This window comes from Saccostrea cucullata, unplaced genomic scaffold (genome assembly GCF_032062105.1).
Source record: "Saccostrea cucullata isolate Sc308-1 unplaced genomic scaffold, CSIRO_AGI_Scuc_v1 ctg9250, whole genome shotgun sequence".
Classification (NCBI taxonomy): Eukaryota; Metazoa; Mollusca; class Bivalvia; order Ostreida; family Ostreidae; genus Saccostrea; species Saccostrea cuccullata.
Window position 1 is genome coordinate 1,110 of NW_026925431.1, and position 25,313 is coordinate 26,422.

Consider the following 25,313-nt stretch of genomic DNA (forward strand, 5'->3'; position numbering starts at 1 on the left):
GATCAGGTATAGTAGTTCAATGTCTGCAGATATGCATAATGCAATTCATTTGTTATTGGAAATATTGCACTCTTACCTCCGTTATTTAATTTTCATTGTAATTCATACCATAATCGATCTGAATGTACCTTAGACCTATGTGTACCAGCTTATGAATATTAACTCTTTTGCTATCTCTGGATATTGTTTATCTGTACAATGTAAAAATATATCTCAACACTTTATGCCTTCAAATAACAAGTCAAAAGATGTAAAGTAATGTCGAAATAACTTATGTTTATTTATTAATTGTGTATATTTGTATATGTATAAATATTTTTTTTTTACGTAGAATGCCCCGGGTAGAATAGTGCTTGCACTTATCAGGTTACCTACTTTAACTTAAAAAAATATTATCATTATTATTAAATTGCATAAGAGGCCCTTATGAAATCTGATATTGTTAATTCTTATTTTTGGATCCTCTATACTATTGTAAATGCCATACTCAGTTACTTAAATCGAACTAAAGTGAGTGTATTTAGTAGCGAAATTGTTGAGATAATGTCAATCTGTTATAAAGCTGAGTACATAAAAAACCCAACTTGTTTTGAAAAATAAGGATGTGATAAAAATATATGAATACTTATACTTTTCTTATTTAAAGGTTCTAGTAATTGAATGGCGAAGATAGTTTCTTAACACTTCATATATCAAACGCAGTGAAGCCAGTATCATCATGTCTTTGTCCAAGTGCTACACCTCTACACCAGAAAAAACAAACACTGCTCGACTGGCGAGGCTTTTACTTGGTCCATGTACTGATATATTACGTGACATTCTAAAGTCAGAAGTATTACTATCTGATTTGTCCAGAAAGGTTAAAGAATTTATAGATAAACTTGGACATGGAAATAAAAATCCTCTCAAAAGAACACAATTAGAGATAATTTTCCCAAAACCAACAAAACGATACAATGGTGATTATTCAGACTTAGACATATCTTTTTTGTATTTACTTCTACGAAATGTCAGTAAAATAGCACCACATTCCAAAGGATGGGGAGAGATCCCTTATCCCGGAGATAGAAGCGTTGCAGCCAACAATGAACGAATTCGAATTCTTAGAAACCAGTATTACGGACATGCAGCAGATCTCTCTCTATCCGAGTAAGAAGTTAGACAGGAATGGCGGAACATCCGGGACATCGTAGTGGAGCTAGAGCGACACCTAGGAACCAGCACGGTGTACCAGGATGCAGTCAACATGATAAAAACCTGCTCCATGGACCCAGAACAAGAAAAAAAATATATAGACTTACTTGGAGATCTAGAAGAGATACATTTTACTATGCAGAATATCTCAAGTAAGTACATTCGTGTACCGTGAAAGACATAAAACGAAACGACTGCAATATTTTGCAATGAATCATTTCCGACAATGATTAAGATGAATTATAAATATGATATCTTAACCAATACCATCAAATCAATAGCATTCCAAATATATTTTACAGAGGCAGAGATGCATCAGGGTGAGTTAAAAATATGTCAATGTATTAAAAAGTATATTTAAATAAAAACACATAAAGAATGACTAAATATTTAAGAGAAAACTTGGGTCAGATTGCATTTTATTGAGCAACAGCACAAAAAAAAATGACACATTTGCAATAACATTGTAATTTTAAGTTAATTATCTTTACTTAAGCATACTTTACCAAACATTATTCTTATGATAAATATTATTTGAATTTGTGTTTTGTGGAAAATATTGTGAAAAAAGAATTATTAAAACTTTACTTTAAATTGTGAAACTACATCACAACAAGATCAAAGACAGACAACGCACTTTTTTGTAACAAAAAAGCCTTTAGCCTTCAAAGTATGAAAATATGAGGCTTTATTAGGTACAGTATAACCACACCACTATGCTTATGTTAGTCTGGATTTTCCCTTCATTTCAGCTTTAAAAGCTGACATCCATGTCACTGTTACCATAGACAAGATACCAGTCAAATAATTATTAATCCAGAAAATTTATATAAAATCTACAGTTTCTCCTAAGCAAAACTATGATATAAGGAGATATTATGAGCTGATACTGAAGTTTTTCCGACAAGACAATGCGAGAATCATTATATACTGAGAAGCACATTTTCCATGAACCTATACGCATTTTACTTTTTTCTTTTATAGATCCAAGAGTTGCAAGAATGATCGGTAAGTTAATTTTAGAAGCAGTTTAAAAGAATAACATAAAGTTGACAATTGGGTGTTTCAAAGATTTTATTCATCACATGCTTTAAAGCATAATTAAATAGGTAAAACTGTCTAAGAATTGTCAGCAACTTATAACATTAATTACTACTAGTATTTTTGTTTTGATATTTTTGGGCAACGTCACTCACGTGAGAATTATGGCTAGATAAATCAGTTCAGTTTGAAATGTTACAACAATAGAACCCAATCCTGTTATAAAGCATAAGTGTAAAATGTGCAGGAAAGTTAAGGCTAAATATGGACGTTTCTATGCAAATGACCTAATAAAAATGAATAAGTTGTATATTTTATGTACTGAGAAAGTTCAAATTGATTTTCTTATACATACTAAGTATTCACAAATTATTAATGCAAGTGCACATTATGACGTTATATGATGATGTCATTGTTCTCTCGTAATTAAAGATAATAAAACACATAAAAAAAAACTCCGGCGCATGGACATATCCTATTAAATTTAAAATAAATAATGTATCATACTAAGGAGAATATTCTTAAAATTAATAGCATTGCTGAACAAATTCTATGCACTTTCTAAATTGATAAAAATTTTTAGAAAACTTACATTGGACTGTGAATTTTTTCCCTGTTTCAGCTTAAAACTGCACAAATAGTAACTAAACAATTGCAGTATCGACATTTGTGCAGCAATATCTTAAATCCTAATTGAAAATCCTAAGTATTTTTATACCCTTTTTTGTAAAACAAAGTAAGGTTCGCCCTTGCACCATAGCGATTTTGTTGATATTTGTTATAAACTTGTCTAGTAGAGGTCAATGATGTCATAATATGACGTCATAATGTGTACTGGTTATTGCATGTCGTGGGTACCAAGAATGTATTAGAAAACAAGTCTTAACATTTTCTTTGCGGTAGGTAGAGCAATTATGGAATTAAATTAGATATTTTGTATAGAAACCTCCTTATGTAGGCTTTACTCACTTGAGTGTGAAAAGATGAGAAACGACGGATAATGAAAAAGCAATGGCGAAGAATGCTTGACATCCTTTGATCATTAAAGCTAACTTGAACATTCAGCTCAGGTGAACTAAGAAAAATTCATAAATAGTAATGCAACGAAAATTCCGACAATAAAATACAAACATGATTTCCCAACCCCAAAGGGTAAAATTAATAGTAGAGTTGAAATAAAAAAATATTATCTGAAATACGTTTTAATCAATACGTCACTCGAACGATCCCGCAAAAAAAAATAATTAAACCCGCTTTTGGAAAAGTTGGAATATCGGATTTATTTTCAAAGTATCCATATAGATTGTCTTAAATGCCCTTAATTTTTTTTCTTTATCTAACCACCACATGATTACTGTGAACTTTGTTGGAACAAGATCTTATAAGATCTATAAACATTTTTCAGAAACAACCAAGACAATGATAACAAGGCATTTTGAAGACATATGCCATCTATTTGTACAAACTCGTGCGTTTGACAGGGCAAAGGAACTGATAAAATGTAACGGGTACGTCGTCATCAGAGGGAACCCAGGGATTGGAAAAACCACTATCGCCAAGATTTTGATGAAAGAATTGATGAATGAAGGAAAATCCCCTCTACAACTTTTCAAGTTTACAGATTTGTATAAAACCGTTTCAACAACTGATAACATAGTGGGGTTTATTGATAATATTTTTGGAGAATTCTCTTTGTCTAGTAATGCTGTTCAAGAGTTTTAAGCTACGGCTGATATGGTCAAAGTTTTGATTGAAAGTAAATCCAACATTTTAATATTTACAATAAGAAATGATATTTTCCAAAACTATGTTGGTATAGAAAACGATGATATTTTTTTGAAATTCTCAATGGTTGACCTATCAGATGAAATGTATACGTTAGAAGAGGAAGAAATACTTCAGTTTGTCGATAAATATGATTTATGTAAGAACATAAGAAAAACAGACATAATGAGTAAAGTTTCTGAAATGCCTATTTCAATAGGTTTTCCTCAATGCTGTAAATTTGCAAAAAAAGCAGCTATCGAAAGCGATGTATCAGCTTTTCTCCGAAGTCCTGCATCATTTCTAAGGGACTATCTCACTAAGCGTATCGATAACCCAACCTCAGAAATTGCTGTTCTCGTGTATATTCTTCTCAGCGGAGGGGAAGTTGAATGTGAAATAATAAACAATGCCGCTTTAGATTTATCAATGAAACGTGTCTCGTTAGAATTTATTGGTCTACAAACCTCTTGCATAAACAAGTTTCAGAGCAGTATTAACTGTTTTGATGGATTTTTGACCATTCATGACCCAATTAGAAATTCTATTACGTTTGCCCATAGTTCTGTGCAGGAATCTCTATTCAAGGCACTGTTTTATTTTGATCCTAAAAGCATGATAAAATACTGTCATCATTCCTTGCTATTAATGATAACAATACGTGAAAAACAAAATAACACACAAGTTATCATAGGACAAGATCTATTTAATGATATTGCCCTTCGCATTGGGGACATCATTGAAGGGAAGTCTGCGGCAGGTTATAACTCCGTATCTTTGTTGGAATTATGGAATGATTTTAACTTTCATCAGTTCATGTTGGAAACAAGAGTATGTATGTTAAAATTTAAAACGTGCCATGATATTCATGATGATTCAATGATGGTTCATTTTTCCAAAACAGGAAATATGCAATGGATCAAATATCTACTGCCTAGTTCAAACGAAAGACAAAGATATAATTCACTTAATGATCACTCAATAATCATGCAGATATTGTTCAACTCTTTTTGAAATCTGGGGTAAAATGTGATCTTCAAACATGCTTTTATGCTGTGCAGAGTGGAAATTTTGAGTTGCTGTTTCAGGTTTGTGAGTTTGCAGACCTTCATCAAATCAGCTCGTCCTTTCATCCTGTATGGAGAGGTTACAGACATAGTTTACTTCAGGAAATCTGCCTAATGAGACAAACACATTTTGTCGAAAAAATATTGCAAAAATATCCCTTTCTTTTAGACATAAAGGATAGCCAGGGCTCAAATGCATTACATTCAGTTGCAAGTTCTGGGGACATGTACTCATTTAATCTTCTGTTAAAGTTTGGCTGTGATCCATTTGAAAAAGATCGAGACAATGGCCACACGGTTCTTACTTGTGCTTGTCAGGATGGTAGGACAGAAATGGTAAAATATCTTGTTGAAGCATATCCTGCATTACTTCAGGAACACACAGATATTCGAGGAAAAAGTCTTTTGTATTGGGCAGCTTTCAGTGGAAAAATAGATTTGTTTGAATATATTCTTAACCTCTTTGAGGATGAAAATACATTACGCGTATTAACCCAGCTAACACAAAAACATTTTTAAAATGTTTTTAAAACATTCTCAAAATGTTGCGAAAACATTTTTTAAAAATGTTTTAATCACGTGATTTTGTATGGTTTTTTAAACGTTTTTAAAACATTTTAGTGAAATATTTCAGCAAAATGTTGTCAGAACATTTTCTGAAAATGTTGCAAAAACATTTTCAATAATGTTTTAATCACGTGAATTTGTATGGTTTTTTAAACGTTTTTAAAACATTTTAGTGAAATATTTCAGCAAATGTTTCCGGAACATTTTCTTAAAATGTCACAAAAACATTTTACAACAATGTTTTAATCACGTGATTTTGTATGTTTTTTTAAATGTTTTTAAAACATTTTACAAAATATTTCAACAAATGTTATCATAACATTATTTTTAAATGTTACAAAAATATTTTCAAAAATGTCTTATTCACGTTTAATTTGTTTGGTTTTTAAAACGTTTTCAAAGCATTCAAGTCGAGGTTACGAAAGTATTTTTCCTGAATTTTTACTTTAACTCATTAAATAATGAAATTTGAAATTTTAAAAGAAATAAACACATATTATATTTAATTTTTGAATCTTTAATACAAACCCATTTTCAATATGTTCATCACATTTAAATCCATTCTCGGTACAAGTATTAATTTATTTTATTTCAAGTCACAACATTGAAACGTTGAAAACGGCGTCTAGTCCATTCAAGAACAGAATCACAGAAATCCTATGTTGGTATAGGTAGAACAGAGCGGCGGATCTATAAGACTTAGTTAGAATCACATACACTGAAAAGGCTGATAAGATACTGCCCCTCGGAGAGAATAGCACAATCTGTAAAGATAAGGGAAATTGTGTTTGTATCAGCGTTCTAATTTCTAATGTATCTGAAGATAATCAATGAAAATATACAAAAAATATTTTAAACTAGAGCCGAGCTCGTTGCAAAGCAACGAGTAGGTCTTCCGTTGGAGCTGTGGACAGGAAGTACCGACCTTGGGTCAAGGTCACTGCACTTTCTTATGTAAACAACCTTTTCTTCTCATCATGAGCCTCCATTGAATCTTCATTACAAAGTTATGCATAAACATTTTTTCTCTCTCAGTGACCTTGATTTGCCAGAAAGACCTTTGATCAGGGTGACATGACAAAACCTCCAATCATAAGTAATCTATGTTTCAAGTAAGAGCCTCCAATGATTTTCACTTACTGGTTCATAGCCTGGAAAAGAACAGATTTCTTCTGTCAGTTACCTTGATTTTAACAGAATAACCTTGGCTCTTTGTCAAGACAAACCCTCAATCTGAAACAACTTTTCTGTCATTGGCCCTGAATTTGTTAAAATGACCTTATTTTAAGTCATCTGAAAACCGGCGGACTATAAGCAATTTGTATCAAGTATGAACTTAAACAAATATAGTCATAATGAAAAAATACTATTTTCTGAGTCAAAATCGTAAAAAAAAACTTTTTATCACACGCAATCTCTGTATCAAGTATGAGCTTACAGATATTCTCGATTTCATATAAATGAATGCAACAAAACATTAATTCTTTCTCCAGTGATCTTGAATTTCCCGTAATATTGCCTTGAATAAATACAATGACATATCCTAGGATCATTTGAAATCTTTGTATCGAGTACAAGCTTCTGGTTTCTTTATGTTATAGCCTGGCCTTCTGGGAAAAACTTTCAGGGACAGACAGACATATTGACAGTTAAACAGACCGTTTCATTCCCGTCCCATCCACACTACCCCCCAAAATACACAATCACTTTGCAAGGGAAAACTCTAGTCATGATTTGAAAAAAGGTAATCCTTTTTATATCAGGAAGCTTTCATAAATATGGTTTCTCATACTTGCCCTGAAGTTCGTAAGAATATAATATTTCAAAACGACTCCTTCTTTTTTTTTAACTGACCGTTTTCTTCATTGTTTTCATTTTATATCCCCCAAGGTTGCCCGTATAGCGCAGTGATTAGAGAGACTGCTCTATAGTCGCGAGGTAAGGATCAGCTCCTTACGTCGTGGTTTCGAATCCCACTGTGGGACGTGGGGACCTGTTCTTCCGATGAGACCGTATAAAACAAGGCCCTGTGTCGCTTTAGGTGCTGGCAAAAGATCCCTCCCTGCTCAAAGGCCCTAAGTGCCGATTATAAGACAATTAATGTTTAACTATGGTGCCTGTTATGATTTTAACAATTTATATTAGGAAATAAAAGTGTGTAATTACATGATAAATTTATGATATTCAGTACATGTAGCTGCAGATTGTTATATATAAGTTCTTAAATTTTCGATTCCGTACATACGATGCGGGTTTATTACTACTTACATGTTCATTGTATAACCTGCTACTGATATTTTTAAAATCACGGAACAAAATTAAAATTTTAGCACACTATACTAATCATTTACAGGTTTTGAATAAATTATTACACAACTTAAATTCATTGCTTTAAAATCTTGAATTATTTTTTCAACTTGTTTATTCAACCTGTAATAAAAATGGGCATTGTGCAAGCACAGAAGTCACTTATGAAGTTTACAGATGCGGAGATACTTATCGATGTTTAGTCCATTTCATTGAGTTTAATTCTAATTAGATCCTTATGATTCGGAAGATTTTCTTAAAAAGTTTAAAACTGAAATAGCCATGGTAAAAATCTGTGATGAAAAAAAAATGTTTGGGAAAATTTGTGTTGAAAACAGATTTATTTGTATGTTAAAAGCACAAATTAAGCTTGTGCATTTAAATCAATATTGGTTGAAGTTAAGTAACCGCAGATCGTCAGTCCTTACGCTATGAATCGTCAAAATGAAAAGTAAAATTACACATTGAACTAACGAACTATACAAATTGAAGATTGAATAATGTAAATATAAAATAAATACCCCAGCGTTTTGTTCTAAAGTCTAACCTAAGATATTTTTAAATATTTTTGAAAGATTCGATTTACTTACAGAAAATAATTTTTTCCGTAAGTTTGTAAAATTAGATTTAACATTCGACCACGCTGTGTAAATTAATGTCAACAAGATTGGTCGCGTAATTGTAAACAAACACAAAGCCTAGATAGCTGTTTTAGATAAATATGTATCACGATCAAATTTGAAACAAAGATAAGCCAACATATTAATCTCAAATATCCTACAATAATAATTTTCCATTAATTGTAAAATAGTTTTAATACACCAATTATTTTGTCTATGACTACGGGGTCAATGGTTCGCCGCGGTGTGTCGCTTTAGATTTTCTTGGACACGTGTAATCGTAAGATTACGCAATGGTACACACGCTTAAAATCTGGGTTCCAGGTGAATATGAGAATCGCGCGGTAAATAATTTTTGTAATATTTGACTCTTTAAAAGTTCTTTTTATGAGATCCGGGCGTTTATCGTTTTCGTTCATATTGTTTGTGTTCATATTTAAACGAAGAAAAGCTACCAGCTCGTGCTTTTTCTATAACTCTTTCTTTTGGAAAGATCTTGATTAATAAAATGAAAATGATGCCATTGAATACTCTGAACGGGAACCAAAGAACACTTTTAAAACCTAATTTTAAAAAAAGAGATATGATACAGCGTTGTAAAATATTTATTACTTACGGCAAGTTTACTGCAATTTTACGCATAAAGACTATAGAGTTTTCCTTCAATAGCAAGATGAGAACTGTCTAGCTTTCTTTCCTATAAAACGTAAGACTCGAACAAAATAATATTTTCATAGGACAGAGATAGTATTAAGGAACAATTTATATATTTAAAAAATGAATTTAACCATTCTGTGTTTTTATTTGTGTATAACTGTGGGTCGCTGGATTACCCGCCGATTGATTCCCGGTGACCGACTTTGCCCCGCGTTATCGAGGGAGGTGCGTTATATAATTGTAAACAAACAAGGCGAATGTAAAGGCGTGCGCTTAGTAAATAAGCATGACAATTTGGGGGAAAAAAAGCACAAAACACTTCAAGAACTTTATTCTAAAGAATATGAGCATCCAATGTAGCCATGATTTTTATTAAGGTCTTCCGTTTCCAACGGAAGACCTTCTACTGATTCTGAAGATTAAGATTATTAGGGTCTTCCGCTTCCTTCGGAAGACCCTACTGTTATTCTACTGTTTCTTATTATTATTTTATTTTTTTTTTCCCGCTCGATTTTTGACAGGCGATTTCTCAAAGACCTTTGGACTGATTTTTATGAAACTTTCAGGTTAGATACCTTGTAATTAAACGTATTTACACCTGTTTTCAATTTTTTGATGCATGCCTTTAATCGTGAGTTATTGCCCTTTAATTGATAATTTTGATGTCTCGTTTCCACTAAAAATCTCAAGAACGACATTAGATATTTACACGAAAGTTGGAGAACTTGTAGCCAATACATTGTAGATGTGCAGAACGATAAAATTATAAGCTGATTTCCTAAAGTTTGGAAGCTATAAAACGGCAAATTTTAGTAATTTTTTTTCTTGAATTTTTGCTACTTTTTGTGTAATAACTTTTGAACCGAGAATAATTTGGTAAGAAATATAGAACAAAAGTTGTGTGTAATTACGAGAGCTTTCATATTAGATTAATGAAAAGGGGCTGGCCCCTATAATTAGGGGTTTATAGCTCATACACGTTTTTTCTGATAGCTTAAAATATTGGTATATTATGAAAAAGTTTGACTGAAATAATTTCGAACTTATAAAATCTTGTCATTTGATATAAAAAGAAATAAACTTCCAGCTATATTTAATTGTTTTTTATATAAAACAAGTACATGTATGTGAGAAACCTTTCAGGAACAAGTTGTCTACTATATCCAGCCAAGCCCAATCGGATCACGCTCGCCCTTTTCCGTAACCGATAGTCTCGTTCAACCAGACGCTCGGCTGTCTCCGTAAACTCCGACCAGCAGAGAGTCTGGTAAAGAATCACGTAAGCGTTTGTAACCGTAAGAGGGCGCTATCTTGTTTTCATTTTGAAGATCCTTTTTGAAAACAAATGTTAAATGTGTTTCTTCTTCTGAATTGTGACTTTATATTAATAAACTAATCTTTAATTTGGGACTCCAAACAAGAAATTACAATATCAATCGAAGGAATGTGTATTACGCTTGTAGGGCTACACTACTTTCGCTTTTGCTTTCGTACAAAATATTTGCAAGAAAAAATAAAACACGCTTACCTATAACTGGTGGGCATTACCGTAGATAATTCCTATCTAACATCTTTAACTTTTAGACACATAATTTTTACATATTTAAGTTACTTTTCTGCTGATTTATCATGTATTTATTTAAATCGTGTAGGTGTGTTCTTTTCACCCAATCAAAAACTTTACCAGAATTTCGGTAAGCCTCGTTTTGGCGTCACAAACGATAATACGTATCTTTACCAGACCCTCTGGGTGGTCGGAGATTTACGGAGACAGCCGAGGGTCTGGTTGAACGAGACTACGTAACCGATAGTTATTTGTGGTTACGGAAATGGCCGAGTAGTTACGATTGCAGCCAAGCCTTTACTGCATACATGTGCACATTTTTAGTTGATGCATCTAAAAGATATAGTTTTGATTCGGTGTTTCTTTGTTTTCTTTTTATTCAAATAATTTTAAAATGTGATAATGTACACAACAATAATAAGTACCTAGTTTAGAGGATTTTTTCGCGCTTGTTTGTAAACAATGCGCGGCATTGTGGGAAATAGGAAGGTACTAAAGACGCGATGTACTAAACACTTATTTGACCTGATTCAAATTTGTCTGTAAATGTTCCAAACAATTGAATTTTTGTATAGCATATGCTTCGAAGTCATAAAGTCTGTACATAAGTAATTTAAAATACTCAATATTACCATTTAATTCAAATTAAAACATCAGGTAAATATCAGGTCTCTACCCAGGTAGCACAAAACATTTTCAAAACATTTTATTGGTGTTGTAAAAAGGTTTTTTCGAAACATTTCAGACTAAACATTTTAAAAACATTTTTAAAACATTTCCTCTTCTCTTTATAACATTTTAAGAACATTTTTAAAATGTTTTGAAGAAGCTTATGATTAAATCCTTTTGGAACATTTTTCTAAAATATTTTTGAAACGTTTTTAAAATGTTTCAAAAGGTATGTTTAGTTTTCAAATATCAAAGATTTTTATATTACGTTTTAAAAACGTTCTAAAAACATGAAATGAAACATTCCTTTTCCATAAATCTGAAACATTGCATGAATACGTTTCTGAAACATTTGGAAGGAACGTTGTCAAAATGTTTTTGAAACATTCTTAATTCATTTAAGAAACATTTTTCTTAAAATTATTCTAAGGGTGCGTATAGCTTCCAAATATTAAAGATCTTATAAAACGTTTTAAAAACGTTCTTAAAACATGAAATGAAACATCCTTTTTCTGTAAAACGGAAACATTGCCTATACGTTTCTGAAAAAAATGTAAGGAACATTTTAATAATATTTTTAAAACATTCTTAATATCGCTGTTAGTTATAAACATTAAATTCCGGATATTTTTCGGCCTAGGCAGTGAAAATGTGTATTTAAAACATTAACTAAAATAATTATTTTCACTACAATGGAAACATTTATAGTTTTTGTAACATTTTTTGGAAACATTTTCAAAATGTTTCTGAAACACTTATGTAATTGAGGCACAATTTAAATTCATTTATTAACTTTAAGAGTATATTGTGAGAATAATTTTAGAACATTGAATTTAATGTGTTTTCCCTTTTTAAAGACTTCATTTTTCATTGCTGCAACATTTTTTAATGTTATTTTCAAAATGTTCTTAAAACATTCAAATAATGTATGATTGCGATTTTCCTAAAATTAAGTTTATGAAGAAAAAAAAGAATATATAGGAAGAATAGTGTTGAAATGAAGAATTGTAGTAATTTTTTAATTGAAAGATTTTTTCCGGTATTTTATAATGATTTCTAGTTTTGGCTTATTGATTAAACAGACATATATAAAGTCCTTTAATTAAAACAAATCAAAAAATCAATAAATGAAAGGACACAAAATTTAAAATATAAATAAATGTAAAAAAAAATCATAAGCATTTGATAAAACTCTTAATGTATTTTTTAAAAATGTTCTTAATCAAATCTGTGATCCACTCCCAGGATTTTACTCTGAGGCATTAGATAGGGATTGGCACACTGGTCAGTTTCAGTGTCATGATAACCTATTATGCAATTTTCCTCCTGGGCAGCCCGTTACAGAGTATAGTGGTTTGCAGCTTATCTAAATTTGAATTCTGGTAAACAAGATGTGCGCGCTTACTCCGTGCCGATTTGAATGAGAAGACTTTGCACCATTAAACAACAATAATAACCTCGGGATTTATTAACTTTGAATGGTAAGAATTATTCCTTTATCATAGACTTTAAAAGATCATTTAAAAATGACTTTTATACTACCAGTGCATGATCAATAACTTTGTACAAATGTATGTAGCATTAAGAAATGACAAAGCGTTAAGGTTATACACAGGCGCGGATCCAGAAATTTTTTCAGGGGGGGTCCACCTCAGTCAAAAAAAAATTCCAATCACCAGATATTTCTTGACAAGCAAAAAAAAAAAAAAACAAAAAAAAAAAAAAAAAGGAAATCGCGCAAACGTCAAAAACCTATTTCGTGGGGGGGGGGGGGGGTATAGGTGACTTCTATTGCTTCAAATCTTTCACTTATTACCCACTTCACACATGTTCATGCTTACCAGGGGGGGGGTCTGAGTTTTCCAGGGGGGGGGGGGGTCGATGGTAACTGTTTTCTTGTTATAGTATATACATTTTTTAACCTGGTGAATTCCAGGGGGGGTCCGGACGCCCCCGACCCCCCCTCTAGATCCGCGCATGATACACATGTATTTGATTTGAATATTTCATTCTTAAGTAAACACAATTATATCATTGATTCAAGTATTCGTTGTCTTTGTGGAATGTTTTAAAATCATCAAACAATATGTTGATTTAAAACTGTAATTTCTTTACAGCATGGTGTTGATTGCATCATCCGTATTTTCAAATCCCCCCATTCAAAAGACCCGCCTTTGGTGAAGGCAAAGGTGTACGTAAATACTATTACTCTTCAATAATATTGTCATAGTAATTATTTTTCTGCTTTTTTCAATGTAAATGAGGAAAGAACTTAAATTTGATATAATTATTTAAAATACTTTTTGTATATTTTCATTGATCATCTTAAGATACATTAGATGTAGAACGCTGATACAAACACAACGTACTTTCCTTATTTTTACAGGTTGTGCTATTCGTTCCGAGGGGCGGATTCCTTATCAGCCTTTTCAGTGTATTAGTCTAACTAAGTCTTATAGATCCACCGCTCTGTTCGACCTATACTGTGAACATAGGATTTCTGTGATTTTGTTCTTTTAAAATTTAGTGAATGGATTAGACACCGTTTTCACCCTTTAAAACCCGGTGACTTGAAAGAAAATGAATTAAAACTTGTACCGAGAATGGAATTTAAATGTTATTAACATATTGAATATGGGTTTGTATTAAAGGTTTGAAAATTAAATATAACTTGTGTTTATTTCTTTTAAAATATAAATATATTATTATTTAATGAGAAAAGTAAAATTTCAGTAAAAATACTTTTGTAACCTCGACGTGAATGTTTTGAAAACGTTTTAAAAACCAAACAAATTAAACGTGAAAAAAAAAAAACATTTTTGAAAATGTTTTTGTTACATTTTATAACAATGTTATGATAACATTTGTTGAAATATTTTGTACAATGTTTTAAAAACATTTAAAAAACCATACAAAATCACGCGATTACAACATTGTTCAAAAATGTTTTCGTAACATTTTAAGAAAATGTTCCAGAAACATTTGCTGAAATATTTCACTAAAATGTTTTAAAAACGTTTAAAAAAACCATACAAATTCACGTGATTAAAACATTTTTAAAAATATTTTCGCAACATTTTAAGAAAATGTTCTGACAACATTTTGCTGAAATATTTCACTAAAATGTTTTAAAAACGTTTAAAAAACCATACAAAATCACGTGATTAAAACATTTTTTAAAAATGTTTTCGCAACATTTTGAAAATGTTTTAAAAACATTTTAAAAATGTTTTTGTGTTAGCTGGGTAGTATATCCCGTTTTTAGTGTGCCCCTTCGAGTCGACGTCGGACACATGTTTGTCATGGTTTACAAACTGAAAATAGAATGATTTGTGAAGTTGAACATTTTCTCACAAAGAATCCGTTTGTAGACATGCACACTCATTTAATCTGGAGCTACGAAGTACTTTGTCACTTCTCTGGAACATTATTCTATTAAGCAGAATTATCCCGATTCATATATTCTAAGAATCTTGTGTGAATTGTTTACGAGGAAATTCTGACTGTCACATTAACAAGGTTGAACACTCTTGACTCTGCTCCGGATTCCCCAGTGGATAATTGTATCGAGTGATGAAAGAGCTGACGGCGACATTTTAATGTATGATTGGCTTGGACCATTGGAATGAAGGTTAGAATATTTTTATTACTTAAAATTTACACTACTGATTACATGACAGTGATGTATACAGGTGTCTCATTATATCGCGGTACTTAAATCTTTTGCATAAAAAAGTGTAATTCACTTTTTTAAATTTAACTTTCATCAAATGATATTTATAAACCAACCTATGGCCTAACTTTTTATCATCAAATTATTTCCCAAGCTTGCATCGTTTAATTTGTAGTCCATTTTTAAAACAGGAAGTCTTATTTACCTCCTAAATCGGAGAGTCTCATAATATCGCGGGATGGGAAAACATGGATACCTGAGGTTGACATGGACTTCATTCTTATTTTTTTTATTTTACCATGTAATTCTACATAAGAAAATAAACAATTATGCGAACTAAAGACTTTTAAACATGAATTTAATATAGATTTCACTAGATTATAAACTCAGTGGGCTAAAAATAATAATGGATTTCTGTAAAATTACGTTTTATTTGAATAATTTTTTTTCCGACGCATGTTCCATACTTTTTAATCATCACAAAAATTTACACTCAGATGACAATCTGATACTTTTTCAACAAAAAGCATGTGAGCCATGTATCTGATTTTTTGGAATATACCGCGATACAATGAAACCCGCGATATAATGAGAATCGAGTATACATTGATGTTATTAGAAATACACAGACACACTGATATATTATCTGTTTTACAGTTCAGAAGCTGTCTGTTTGCCTTGTAAATCCCCACAGCTTTATATTTTATTTTTTTTAAATTTGAGGATGTAATTTCAACAGTCCTACTATCTATCATAGTGATCATACTCTATAATTCAAACTGCACCTACTGTTACAGAATATATTCAACTAATTGGGAAGTTTCTAGTATGCCGGTCCCCAGAATCACGCGATTGCGCATGAGCAGTTATTTCCCTTGCCGTTGCTATGCAGAATGTAAACAAACCGCAATTTCCCACTCGCTTCAACAAAACGCATCCGATCGAGTGATTAGGGTTAGGTTGTTTATTTTTTTAAATTGTCTTTTTTAATAAATCCACTCTGTATTCTTTAATTCTGACTTAGGGCTTATTAATGTAATTTTTGCTTACAAAAGCCACTATGTGTGCGCATGTGCCTTTTGTGATAAAAAACTTGCATGTATCAGCCTGTCGAATTGTGCCGATATCTTACACTTTGGCTTAGTTCATGAAATATTTGCTTTACAAAGGAAAGATTAAGAAATGAAAGTTCGGGTAAATCAACTCAATTTTTGAAACATGACGATTTTAGCGCTGAGTTTAGGCAAGTTATTGTAAAAGCGACTTACCTTTAACTGCAGCTCTGTATCCTGACCTCCTAATCATGTCCAAATAGGCCCCTTATTCATAAATTTTATCTTTTCAAATCGATAATGATGCACAATTCAATCCATCGATGACTAGTAATTAGCTAACATTTGTTAAATCCCTGTATTTCTCACAAAAATCACGCAATTTTAATAGCATTGCACTTTGAGTCCTATCAGGCATTTCTTCATTACGTCAAAACACAAGTGACGCATCTCATGAATATTAATGAGATTACGTCAAAAATTGATCATGTGACTACATTCCTAAACAACGCAAGATGGAGATTTACTTCCTAAACATGTACGTTATTTTACAAAATATTTTAATTCTCATTTAAAAAAATGTGTTTAAAAACCAGTTTTTTAAACCAAATTTTTCACGAGGAACACGAATTTGGGGTCAAATTTGCAATTTGTGGTTTCTTTTTCGATTTTGTCGATCGCTCACGCGATCGTCTATATATTGTATGCCGCCTTCAGCGGCACCTATTTTAGCGCCATATTTATGGGGACCGGTATACTAGAAGTGTTCCATTTAATTATATATTGACAGTGTGACTGTAAGGGTGAGTGCAGATACTTATTTAGTTTTAATTTAGATTGTGCTTGTCAAGCCGCATTTGACATTTGGTGCATCCATGCTCAATGTTCACACTGAGAGTTTATTCAAATGTTTAATTCGAATGAATTCACTGCTCGTTAAATTACTTCCCATTAGCTCCATGTGAACATGAGTAAGGATAGCTAATTCAAATTAAATAGAAATGAATTTTGAATGTAGCTTAAACATGTTAAAGAAGCTAAGCAGAAAAATTGTGTGGAGCAATGTGCAAGTCACAATCTTCTTTTGCCAAGGTGTTATCATAAGAGCTTGCATTATGGGCAGGGATTTGTGCTGCTGTCTGGACTCGCTATAAATAGATGTTCTCAAAAAGTCTTAATCATTTAATATCATACTTTACTGACTAAAAAGGACAAAAATTGCTCAGTTAAATTGCAAAAGAAATTTGTTTTAAAAAATTGTGATAATAGAAAGTTTGCTTTTTTTGTTTGATAAGACTGCTGTAATGGTTTAATGTTTGTTTATTTGCCTTAATCATACATTTTTCAGTCATTTCATGGTGCCACCACTTGGGATGGTATTAGCTGCAAATATAGACTTGTACTCAGCACTTATTGCCTTTAAGAAGTATGAGATCCATTTTGTGCTAACACCTACCGTGACACAGAATCTTGGTTTATGCAGTCTCATAGGAGTAACCTGTCCAAAGCATTTAGCAATGAAATTGGAACCTGCGACGTAAGGTTCAGCTTCTTATTGATACTTTGATTTATAATATTTATTTGAGAATTTCACTCATTCACATACTTAGAGATGTTAACGTTGATATATATTGTTGAATAGCATCAATTTAGACCTTTAATTAGCTAAGTAAACATGTACTGTGAGGTTTTTAAGGTCTCATTCATTTTATATGCCAGATGCATGTTAAGGAACATTACTGCATAAATGTTTTTGTCTTAAATTTGAAGCTTTTTACTAAAATAGAGATATGTTAGTTTTAAACCTCTTCAAATTAGGGTAGACCTTTACTTTAAACTCAGCAATGTGAGTGTGTTGTGTGAACTTGTGTTAGCGAGACAGTGTGTTGTATGAATTTGTGTTAGCAAGGCAGTGTGTTTTGTGAACTTAATTGTGTTAGCTTGACAGTGGGTTGTGTGAATTCTTGTTAGCTTGACAATGTATTGCGTAAACTCGTGTTAGCAGGACAGCGTGTTGTGTAAAATTGTGTATAAAGTGTAAGTGTGACAGTGTGTTGTGTAAACTCGTGTTAGCTAGACAGAGTGTTGATTGAACTCGTATTAGCGAGACTTCGTGTTGTGTAAACTGGTGTTAGTGAGACTGCGTGTTGTGTAAACTCGTGTTAGCGAGACTGCGTGTTGTGTAAACTCATGTTAGCGAGACAGCGTGTTGTGCGTATTCTTATTAACGAGACATCATGTTGTGTGAATTCGTGTTAGCGTGACAGTGTGTTGTGTAAACTTGTTATCCTGAAAATTTGTCGTGTGAACTGGTGTTAGAGAGATAGTGTGTTTTGAACTCATGTTAGCGAGATTGCATATTGTGTGAACTCATGTTAGCCAGAATGGTGTTATGTGAACTCGTGTTAGCGAAGCATGTTTTTTGAATTTGTGTTAGCGTGATGTGTGTTGTGTGATATGGTATTAGGGCTGACAGTGTGTTGTGTGAAATGGTATTAGGTGACAGTGTGTTGTGTGAAATGGGATTGGATGAAGTGTGTTATGCAACAGCCTCTTGTGCGAACTTGTGTTAAAATTTAAGTGAGACAGTGTTTTGTAAAATTTGTGTTAGCTGACAGTGTGTTGTTGAACTCGTATTAGCCTGACAGTGTGTTGTGAGAAATGGTATTACTATGACAGTGTGTTGTGAGAAAATGGTATTAGGATGACAGTGTGTTATCGCAGACAGCTTTGGTGCGAACTTGTGTTAGTGAATAATGAGACAACTGTTTTGTGAATTTGTGTTAGCGTGACAGTGTATTGTGTAAACTTGTATTCGTGAGACTGCGTGTGTGTAAACACATGTTAGCGTGACAGTGTGTTGTATGAACTCATTTAGCGAGACTTGCGTGTTGTGTAAAACTTGTTTTAGCAAGACAGTGTGTTGTGTGAACTTGTGTTAGCGAGACAGCTGTTTTGAATTTGTGTTAGCATGATAGTGTGTTGTGTGAACTCGTGTTAGCCGACAGCGTGTTTGTGAATTGTATTACAGTAAAACACGTTTAGTAGAACACTGGATATAGCGAACTCACGGATATAACGAAGTTTTCCTGGAAGTTCGGAAAATGTGTTACACAAATCTTTGGTAAAATTTTACGGATAAGAAGCCTGACATAACGAATTTGGTATAGCGAACTGATTTTGAAATCCCGTTGAGGTTAAATATAATGAATTTTACATCTTTTATAACGAACTTTCTAAGTGTGAAATTTGAATATTAAGAGTGACTAGTTTTCTGAGCATTGTATACTAAAAATCATTCATAATAAAACTTTAGTTATTAAGCGAACTGTTTTGTAATATTTGTTCCCTAACATATTTGATGGAACACTTGAAGGAAAACATGCATATTGCGAATTCGTTATAGGTTATAGAATTCGTTATACGGAATCGAATTAGCATATAAATTAAATTCAGTTCCAGCATTTGTATAACAGTGTTTTATTAGCGTGACAGTGTGTTGTGTGTTAGTGTGACAGCGTGTGGTGCGAACTTGTGTTAGTGCGAAAGTGTTTTTCAGTGTTGTGATGGCGAGCTGTGTGATAGCTTAATGGCGTCTTTTGTGTCGGTAAGATGGCACGCTTTTATGAAAGTGCTATTGAGCTTTAGCAAGTGGCCCTATCTGGACACGCCTTATTATAATTGATCAGTTCTCAGATATACAGTGAATTACCGGTATAATTGTCACCATGAAATCAGCATTTACAGTTGCAATTACCTAGTTATCATAATCATAGAAATTATTAGGTTTTGCCAGTTTAAAATTATGGTGTACCAATGATGTGAAGTTGCAGTGTGTTAGCATGTTAATTTCAACAGACTGCCACTCCAATGCAGCTTTGAAACAACACGCTGCTGTGTTAACACAAAACAAAATATCATGCAAACACAACTCTAAACAATCTGTTGAGTGTTAGCTTCACTGCATGTTGGATTCAGTGTGCTGGCATATTATCACTGACGTACATGCTAGCACATTGTCACCTCGTGCTAGTATGTTGTCATAAATACTCTAACACATTATCCTAAACCCACAAGTGCATGATTACTTTGCACTTGTATGTTGTCTTATTAGGGGATAGCATAAATGACTGCCTTAATTGGTGTAAACTTCTTTTAATTGATGAAAGAGTACATTAAAATTTACAATTTATACACAGAAAATGTGACAATATCTTATCTCTCAATTTGATAATCTAATTTATAATCTCATGAATTGCACTTTTTATTAGTAAAAGAATTATAAATTAAAAAATTTCAATTTCTTTTGGATAGGTGTGACTCATCTGAATACTGAATTTTGATACCAAGCATGACCATGATTTGCCAGAAGATCATCTGTTTGGATGTGACATGGAATAAACAGCATAGTGAAAATAAGTCAAGTTTTGGTTTGTGAAGACAATTTTTAAACACACTGTGTATCATTTTTAAATTTTGATTTGACAACATAAATCCACAAATATGAACATATCAATTGCTCTCAGTTTTTCAAGTGAAATAGTTTTTGTAACAGAAATACATGTACCAGTAATTACATTGGAATAAATGTTATTTTTAAATATAATAATATTTTGTTTGTGTAGCATGTTGACCTCTTTATTAAGGTCTTCCCTTTCAAAGTTTAGACTTACTTATTCTAATGATTAAGAAAGATCCTCTGTCTTCAGCAGGAATATAAGATCTTGTAATACATGTATGTGTAATTTTTACAGTATAATGTAAAAAAAATTGTTATTTTGGCACATACAACTAATTAAAGGCATAAACATGTGTATGATTCCAAGGAATTAAGTACATAGGGCATGTACATGTAGTTTTCTAAAACAAGATTGAAGAGATGTCCAGTCGCATTTCAATGTCAACTCCAAAACTGTGCCTGTTGCATACTTATTAGCCCATCTGAGCTAAAGGAACCAGTAATTTTTTTAAAAACATAATTTTATATATTAGGGTAGGGTGGTGTAATTTCGACCGGAAATGTAAGATTTGTTACCTAAAACGTATATATTTTTTAAAAGTCTCGACTTGAAAGGAAATCATGCACTCCCACCCTTAGATCCCTTCATTCTCAAGACATATTACTTGTTTTTTTCGTAAGTCAGGGAAAAATAAGAAGTAAATAAGTAATTTATGACAAGATCAAAATCAGGGTAATTTCGACCGAATGAGGGGTAATTTCGACCACCGTCATTTTCTGGTATAGAAAAATTGCGCTTTGAACTTTTGGTATGCTTGACTTTTCATTGCATGCGAAGCATACGTAAAAAATGTGCATTTAATATATTTTATTTCCAAATACAAATCGATTTACATATATATTCTGAAATATTTCTTTATTTTTTTTAAAATATAACAATGAAGAGAATTAAATTTGATTAACTAAATCGTCGAATCGGATAATTTCGTAATCATATCTATGTATTATAGTGTTATAGTTTTTGCCACAATTAAGCAAACGATCAAAATAAGTTGTATGTCACATTTGGAATCTGAAACATGAATAAAAGAATGGTGATTTTTCATTGACTTAAACCAGTCTATTACGAAGGAATTTTGTGCGTTTCAATTTTATCAAGTCAAGTTTAAGGTATTAAAATTCTTGACATGGAAACTGTATACCCAGTAAGTTAAATGTCCATTAATATGTTTTTCATATTATTTACGATACATATTTCTTGTTTTGTTTCGTTTGTTTTTTTTCAAAGTTTTCTTTTTTGATTTCTCTTTTCTCCTTCGGCCATTCTTTCGCGCTTTCCTTCCACAACCTCCTCACTAGTCAACAGACGATGGCTGGTTATGCTGTTGGAGGATCTTGATTTATGCATCTTTGGCGTTGACTTTGGGATTGAAAATATATCGTCGATTTCCGCCGTCCAGTTCCAAGTGCTTGCATTGTTGTTGGCATCACTTGTGCCTGAAAGTTCCAGGGCACCATTTCCAAGAGCATCTAAAGAGCGCCAACATCTGCTGGTGGTATCTGGGCATCCAGAGAGGCCATATCATCGGGTATTAGATCGTCTGGTGTACCTAGCTTGTCTCCATGTTTGGTTGAGCTGTCGTGGTCCTCTACAAGATCTGTAGTAGTTAATGACACGGCTGCTTCAGCAGAAAGAGTAAAGACAAATTTGGTTGTGAGGAAGAGGGCACACTTGTTTGCTGCCGGTTTTCAATGGGTAGGTCAAATGCCTCTGATGGTAAATAAACGTAATCTGGCAATGCGCTGACGTTCATTGGCCAGATACCAGTTGCACGGAACCCACTTTTGATGTTGTCTGGGGTTACTGATGCCTCCCAAGCTGATTTGAAAATTCTTGGCCAAGTAGACTTATTGATCTCGTGGTTAGGGTGATTTGTCATAAATTCAGAACAAGCTCGACCATACGCCTTGCTGAAGGGACCAAAGACTGCCTTGTCAAGGGGCTGCAGATGATGGGAGGTATGTGGAGGCAACGCCATAATTAATATGTTCTCGGAAATGGCTGCCTCCAAAAGACCCAATACCTCATGAGAACTATGAGAATCTAAAACAAGAAGTTGTGGTCTGCGGGGCCCACAGTTCTGAAGGAAAACGGATTTGAACCAAAGTTCCCCAAGCAAATCACACATCCAAGCCTTTTCTTGGTAAGTCCATATCGTTTCCGGAGGAGCATCAATGGTCGCAAATGATTCTACACATCGCGGGGTTTTCCCTTTGACAATGCACATCGGTGGCATTTTGTCACCAGAGGCATTGACACAAGCAAGTATTGTGATGCTTTGTCGCGATGTGGACGTTCTTCCCCGGGAAAGACTTGACACCACGTCTAGCAAGTACAGCAGCAGGGTTATGACTGAATTGTTTGCAAGTCTCATCCGCATTCCAAATATCTGAAGGAGCTAATTTATTTTGTTTGATTATGATGTGCAGATCTTTTAAAAAACTTCTGCACAACTGCTTTGTTCAGCATCCTTGAACGGGTTGTACTTAGTTGTTCTGGTCTTCGAATCACAATCTCTGGGTGTTTACTTAAATGCTCTCCACCAGTCATCTCCAGGGACCCCATTCTTAAAGGTTATGCCTTTTAATTTCGCCAAACGCGCAACTTTAATAATAAGTTGCTTTTTTGTTTCCCCAAAGCCCCGTTTTTGCTGCAGCCAAAATTTTTTCAACAATTGAGTTTTCAACTTGGATAGGTATTGTGGATTTTCTACCAGCTTTTTACCTATTTGACTTTTTCCCGTTACGTGGTCAACTATGGTTGTTTTGGGTACCATGTAAGTTTTTGCAGCTTTTCCATAGCTCATCGCTTTTGTTTTAACAGCATTAACTGCACTTTGAAGATTTTCTATCTTTTATTTAACATATATGTTTCGCCCTTTCTTTGGCATCTAAATAAAAAAAGATTTTTTATTAAAAAAATTATAAATAACCAACGTCACACATATTTATTTTATTGTTCGTCGGACATCTGATGAAAAAAATAGGAGCAGGCTAGCGATTAATTAATTACATTATTTCTTTCCTGTAAACTCACTTTTCAGGCAGAACAAGAAAAAAATTGAGTGGATATTTATATTTTTTCTACTTTCTCTGATTTTTAAAGTAAACAAGTTTAAAATACGAAAAAAAAAGAACGGAAAAAAGAACAAATATATTATTATATAGCTCAGAGATTCCCAGGTGCAGGGAATTAAAATTATTTTGTTTAGAGTTATTAATACAGCCAGCGGGTCCAACGATCAAAAATTAAATTGGCGTGGCCTAAATGACAAGTAAATATATAATAGAACCGTGTATATTGAGCAGAAAAAAATCTGTACGTTACACTACAATATTTTCTAAAGTGATATGCGATATATTAGATTCTTTAAAAAACATATTTCAAAAAACTATTGTAAATTAACTCAGTGTTTTTTTTTCATCAATTTCAAAGTTCCTGTCTCGTTGTCAATATAAATATACATAAATTTAAAACTTTTAACATTTGTAAAACCATGTTAAAATGGTCATTACATGTTTCTATTATTTATGATAAGTTTTAATTAACGACAGTTTAATAAATATTTGGTGATTGAAAACTCCAACTTTTTTTTTTACAGAATTACAACTATTTAAGAAAAACTGTGCCCCAAAAGTTTTGGAATTTTTTTATTGAAAGGATATTTGATTGAATTTCCTACGTATCGTTATATCAATATATTGACACAGTCCTAATAAACAGACAATTAAATAAAACAAAATAAGTTTTATACTTCCAAAAAGATTTAATATTGACTCCAAATATGAATAATTTTACAAAAAAACATCTTAATTTCTTCTCTGTAGTATTCTATGGCACTGCGGTCCTTATCGTCTAAAGGGCATGCCTTACAAAGCGAACCAGCAATAAAGACAATGCTAGTATCTCCTGTTTCTAGTTTTGGTTTTTCTCACAAAGAATTTCATATAAATATTTGCCAATGTGTGTACAAAAGGACAGCTTAATTAAAAGAATGGCAAGGTCCCAAAGACATTCGTGATCAAAAAGTACTTCGTTTTCAAGGTAACCCATTACTTCGTTTCTCACTAAACATTTCAAAAGAGAGCTATCACTCCTTTGCAGTCCTAACTCCCGATTGTAAAACAGCTTGGTCAAATTATGAGTCATGCTGAAAATAATGAAATTCTTGAGTTGTTTAAAAAACAATAAATACGCTACATATATGATTTAGCCTAGTTATTATTAGGGTCTTCCGCTTCCTTCGGAAGACCCTACTGTTATTCTATTGTTTCTTATTATTCTTTTTTTTTTTTCCCGCTCGACTTTTGACAGGCGATTTCTCAAAGACCTTTGGACTGATCGTTATGAAACTTTCAGGATAGATAGCTTGTAGTTAAACCTATTTAAACCTGTCTTCAGTTTTTTTATGCATGCCTTTATTTGTGAAATATTGCCCTTTAATTGAAAATTTTTGATGTCTCGTTTCCACTGAAAATCTCAAAAATGACATAAGATATTTACACGAAAGTTGGAGAACTTGTAGCCAATACATTGTAGATGTGCACAACGATAAAATTATATAGCTGATTTCATAAAGTTTAAACAAAAACGGCAAATTTTATAATTTTTTTTTTTT

General features: G+C 32.6%; 1 protein-coding gene and 1 long non-coding RNA gene across 2 annotated transcripts; one reads left to right on the forward strand and one right to left on the reverse strand.

Moving 5' to 3' along the window:
* The first annotated feature begins 14,736 nt into the window (after positions 1-14,736).
* LOC134268828 (uncharacterized) lies at positions 14,737-21,131 on the forward strand. The gene is made up of 3 exons (XR_009992440.1): positions 14,737-15,081; positions 17,524-17,712; positions 20,490-21,131. It is a non-coding gene; the product is annotated as an uncharacterized LOC134268828 (long non-coding RNA).
* Positions 21,132-22,164: 1,033 nt separating this feature from the next.
* Positions 22,165-23,260, reverse strand: LOC134268829 (uncharacterized). The gene is made up of 3 exons (XM_062751072.1): positions 23,182-23,260; positions 22,460-23,020; positions 22,165-22,316 (listed from the first exon to the last, which is right to left on the reverse strand). The coding sequence occupies exons 1-3, from the start codon at positions 23,258-23,260 to the stop codon at positions 22,165-22,167; spliced, it is 792 nt and encodes a 263-aa protein (XP_062607056.1).
* Between the last annotated feature and the right edge of the window lie 2,053 nt (positions 23,261-25,313).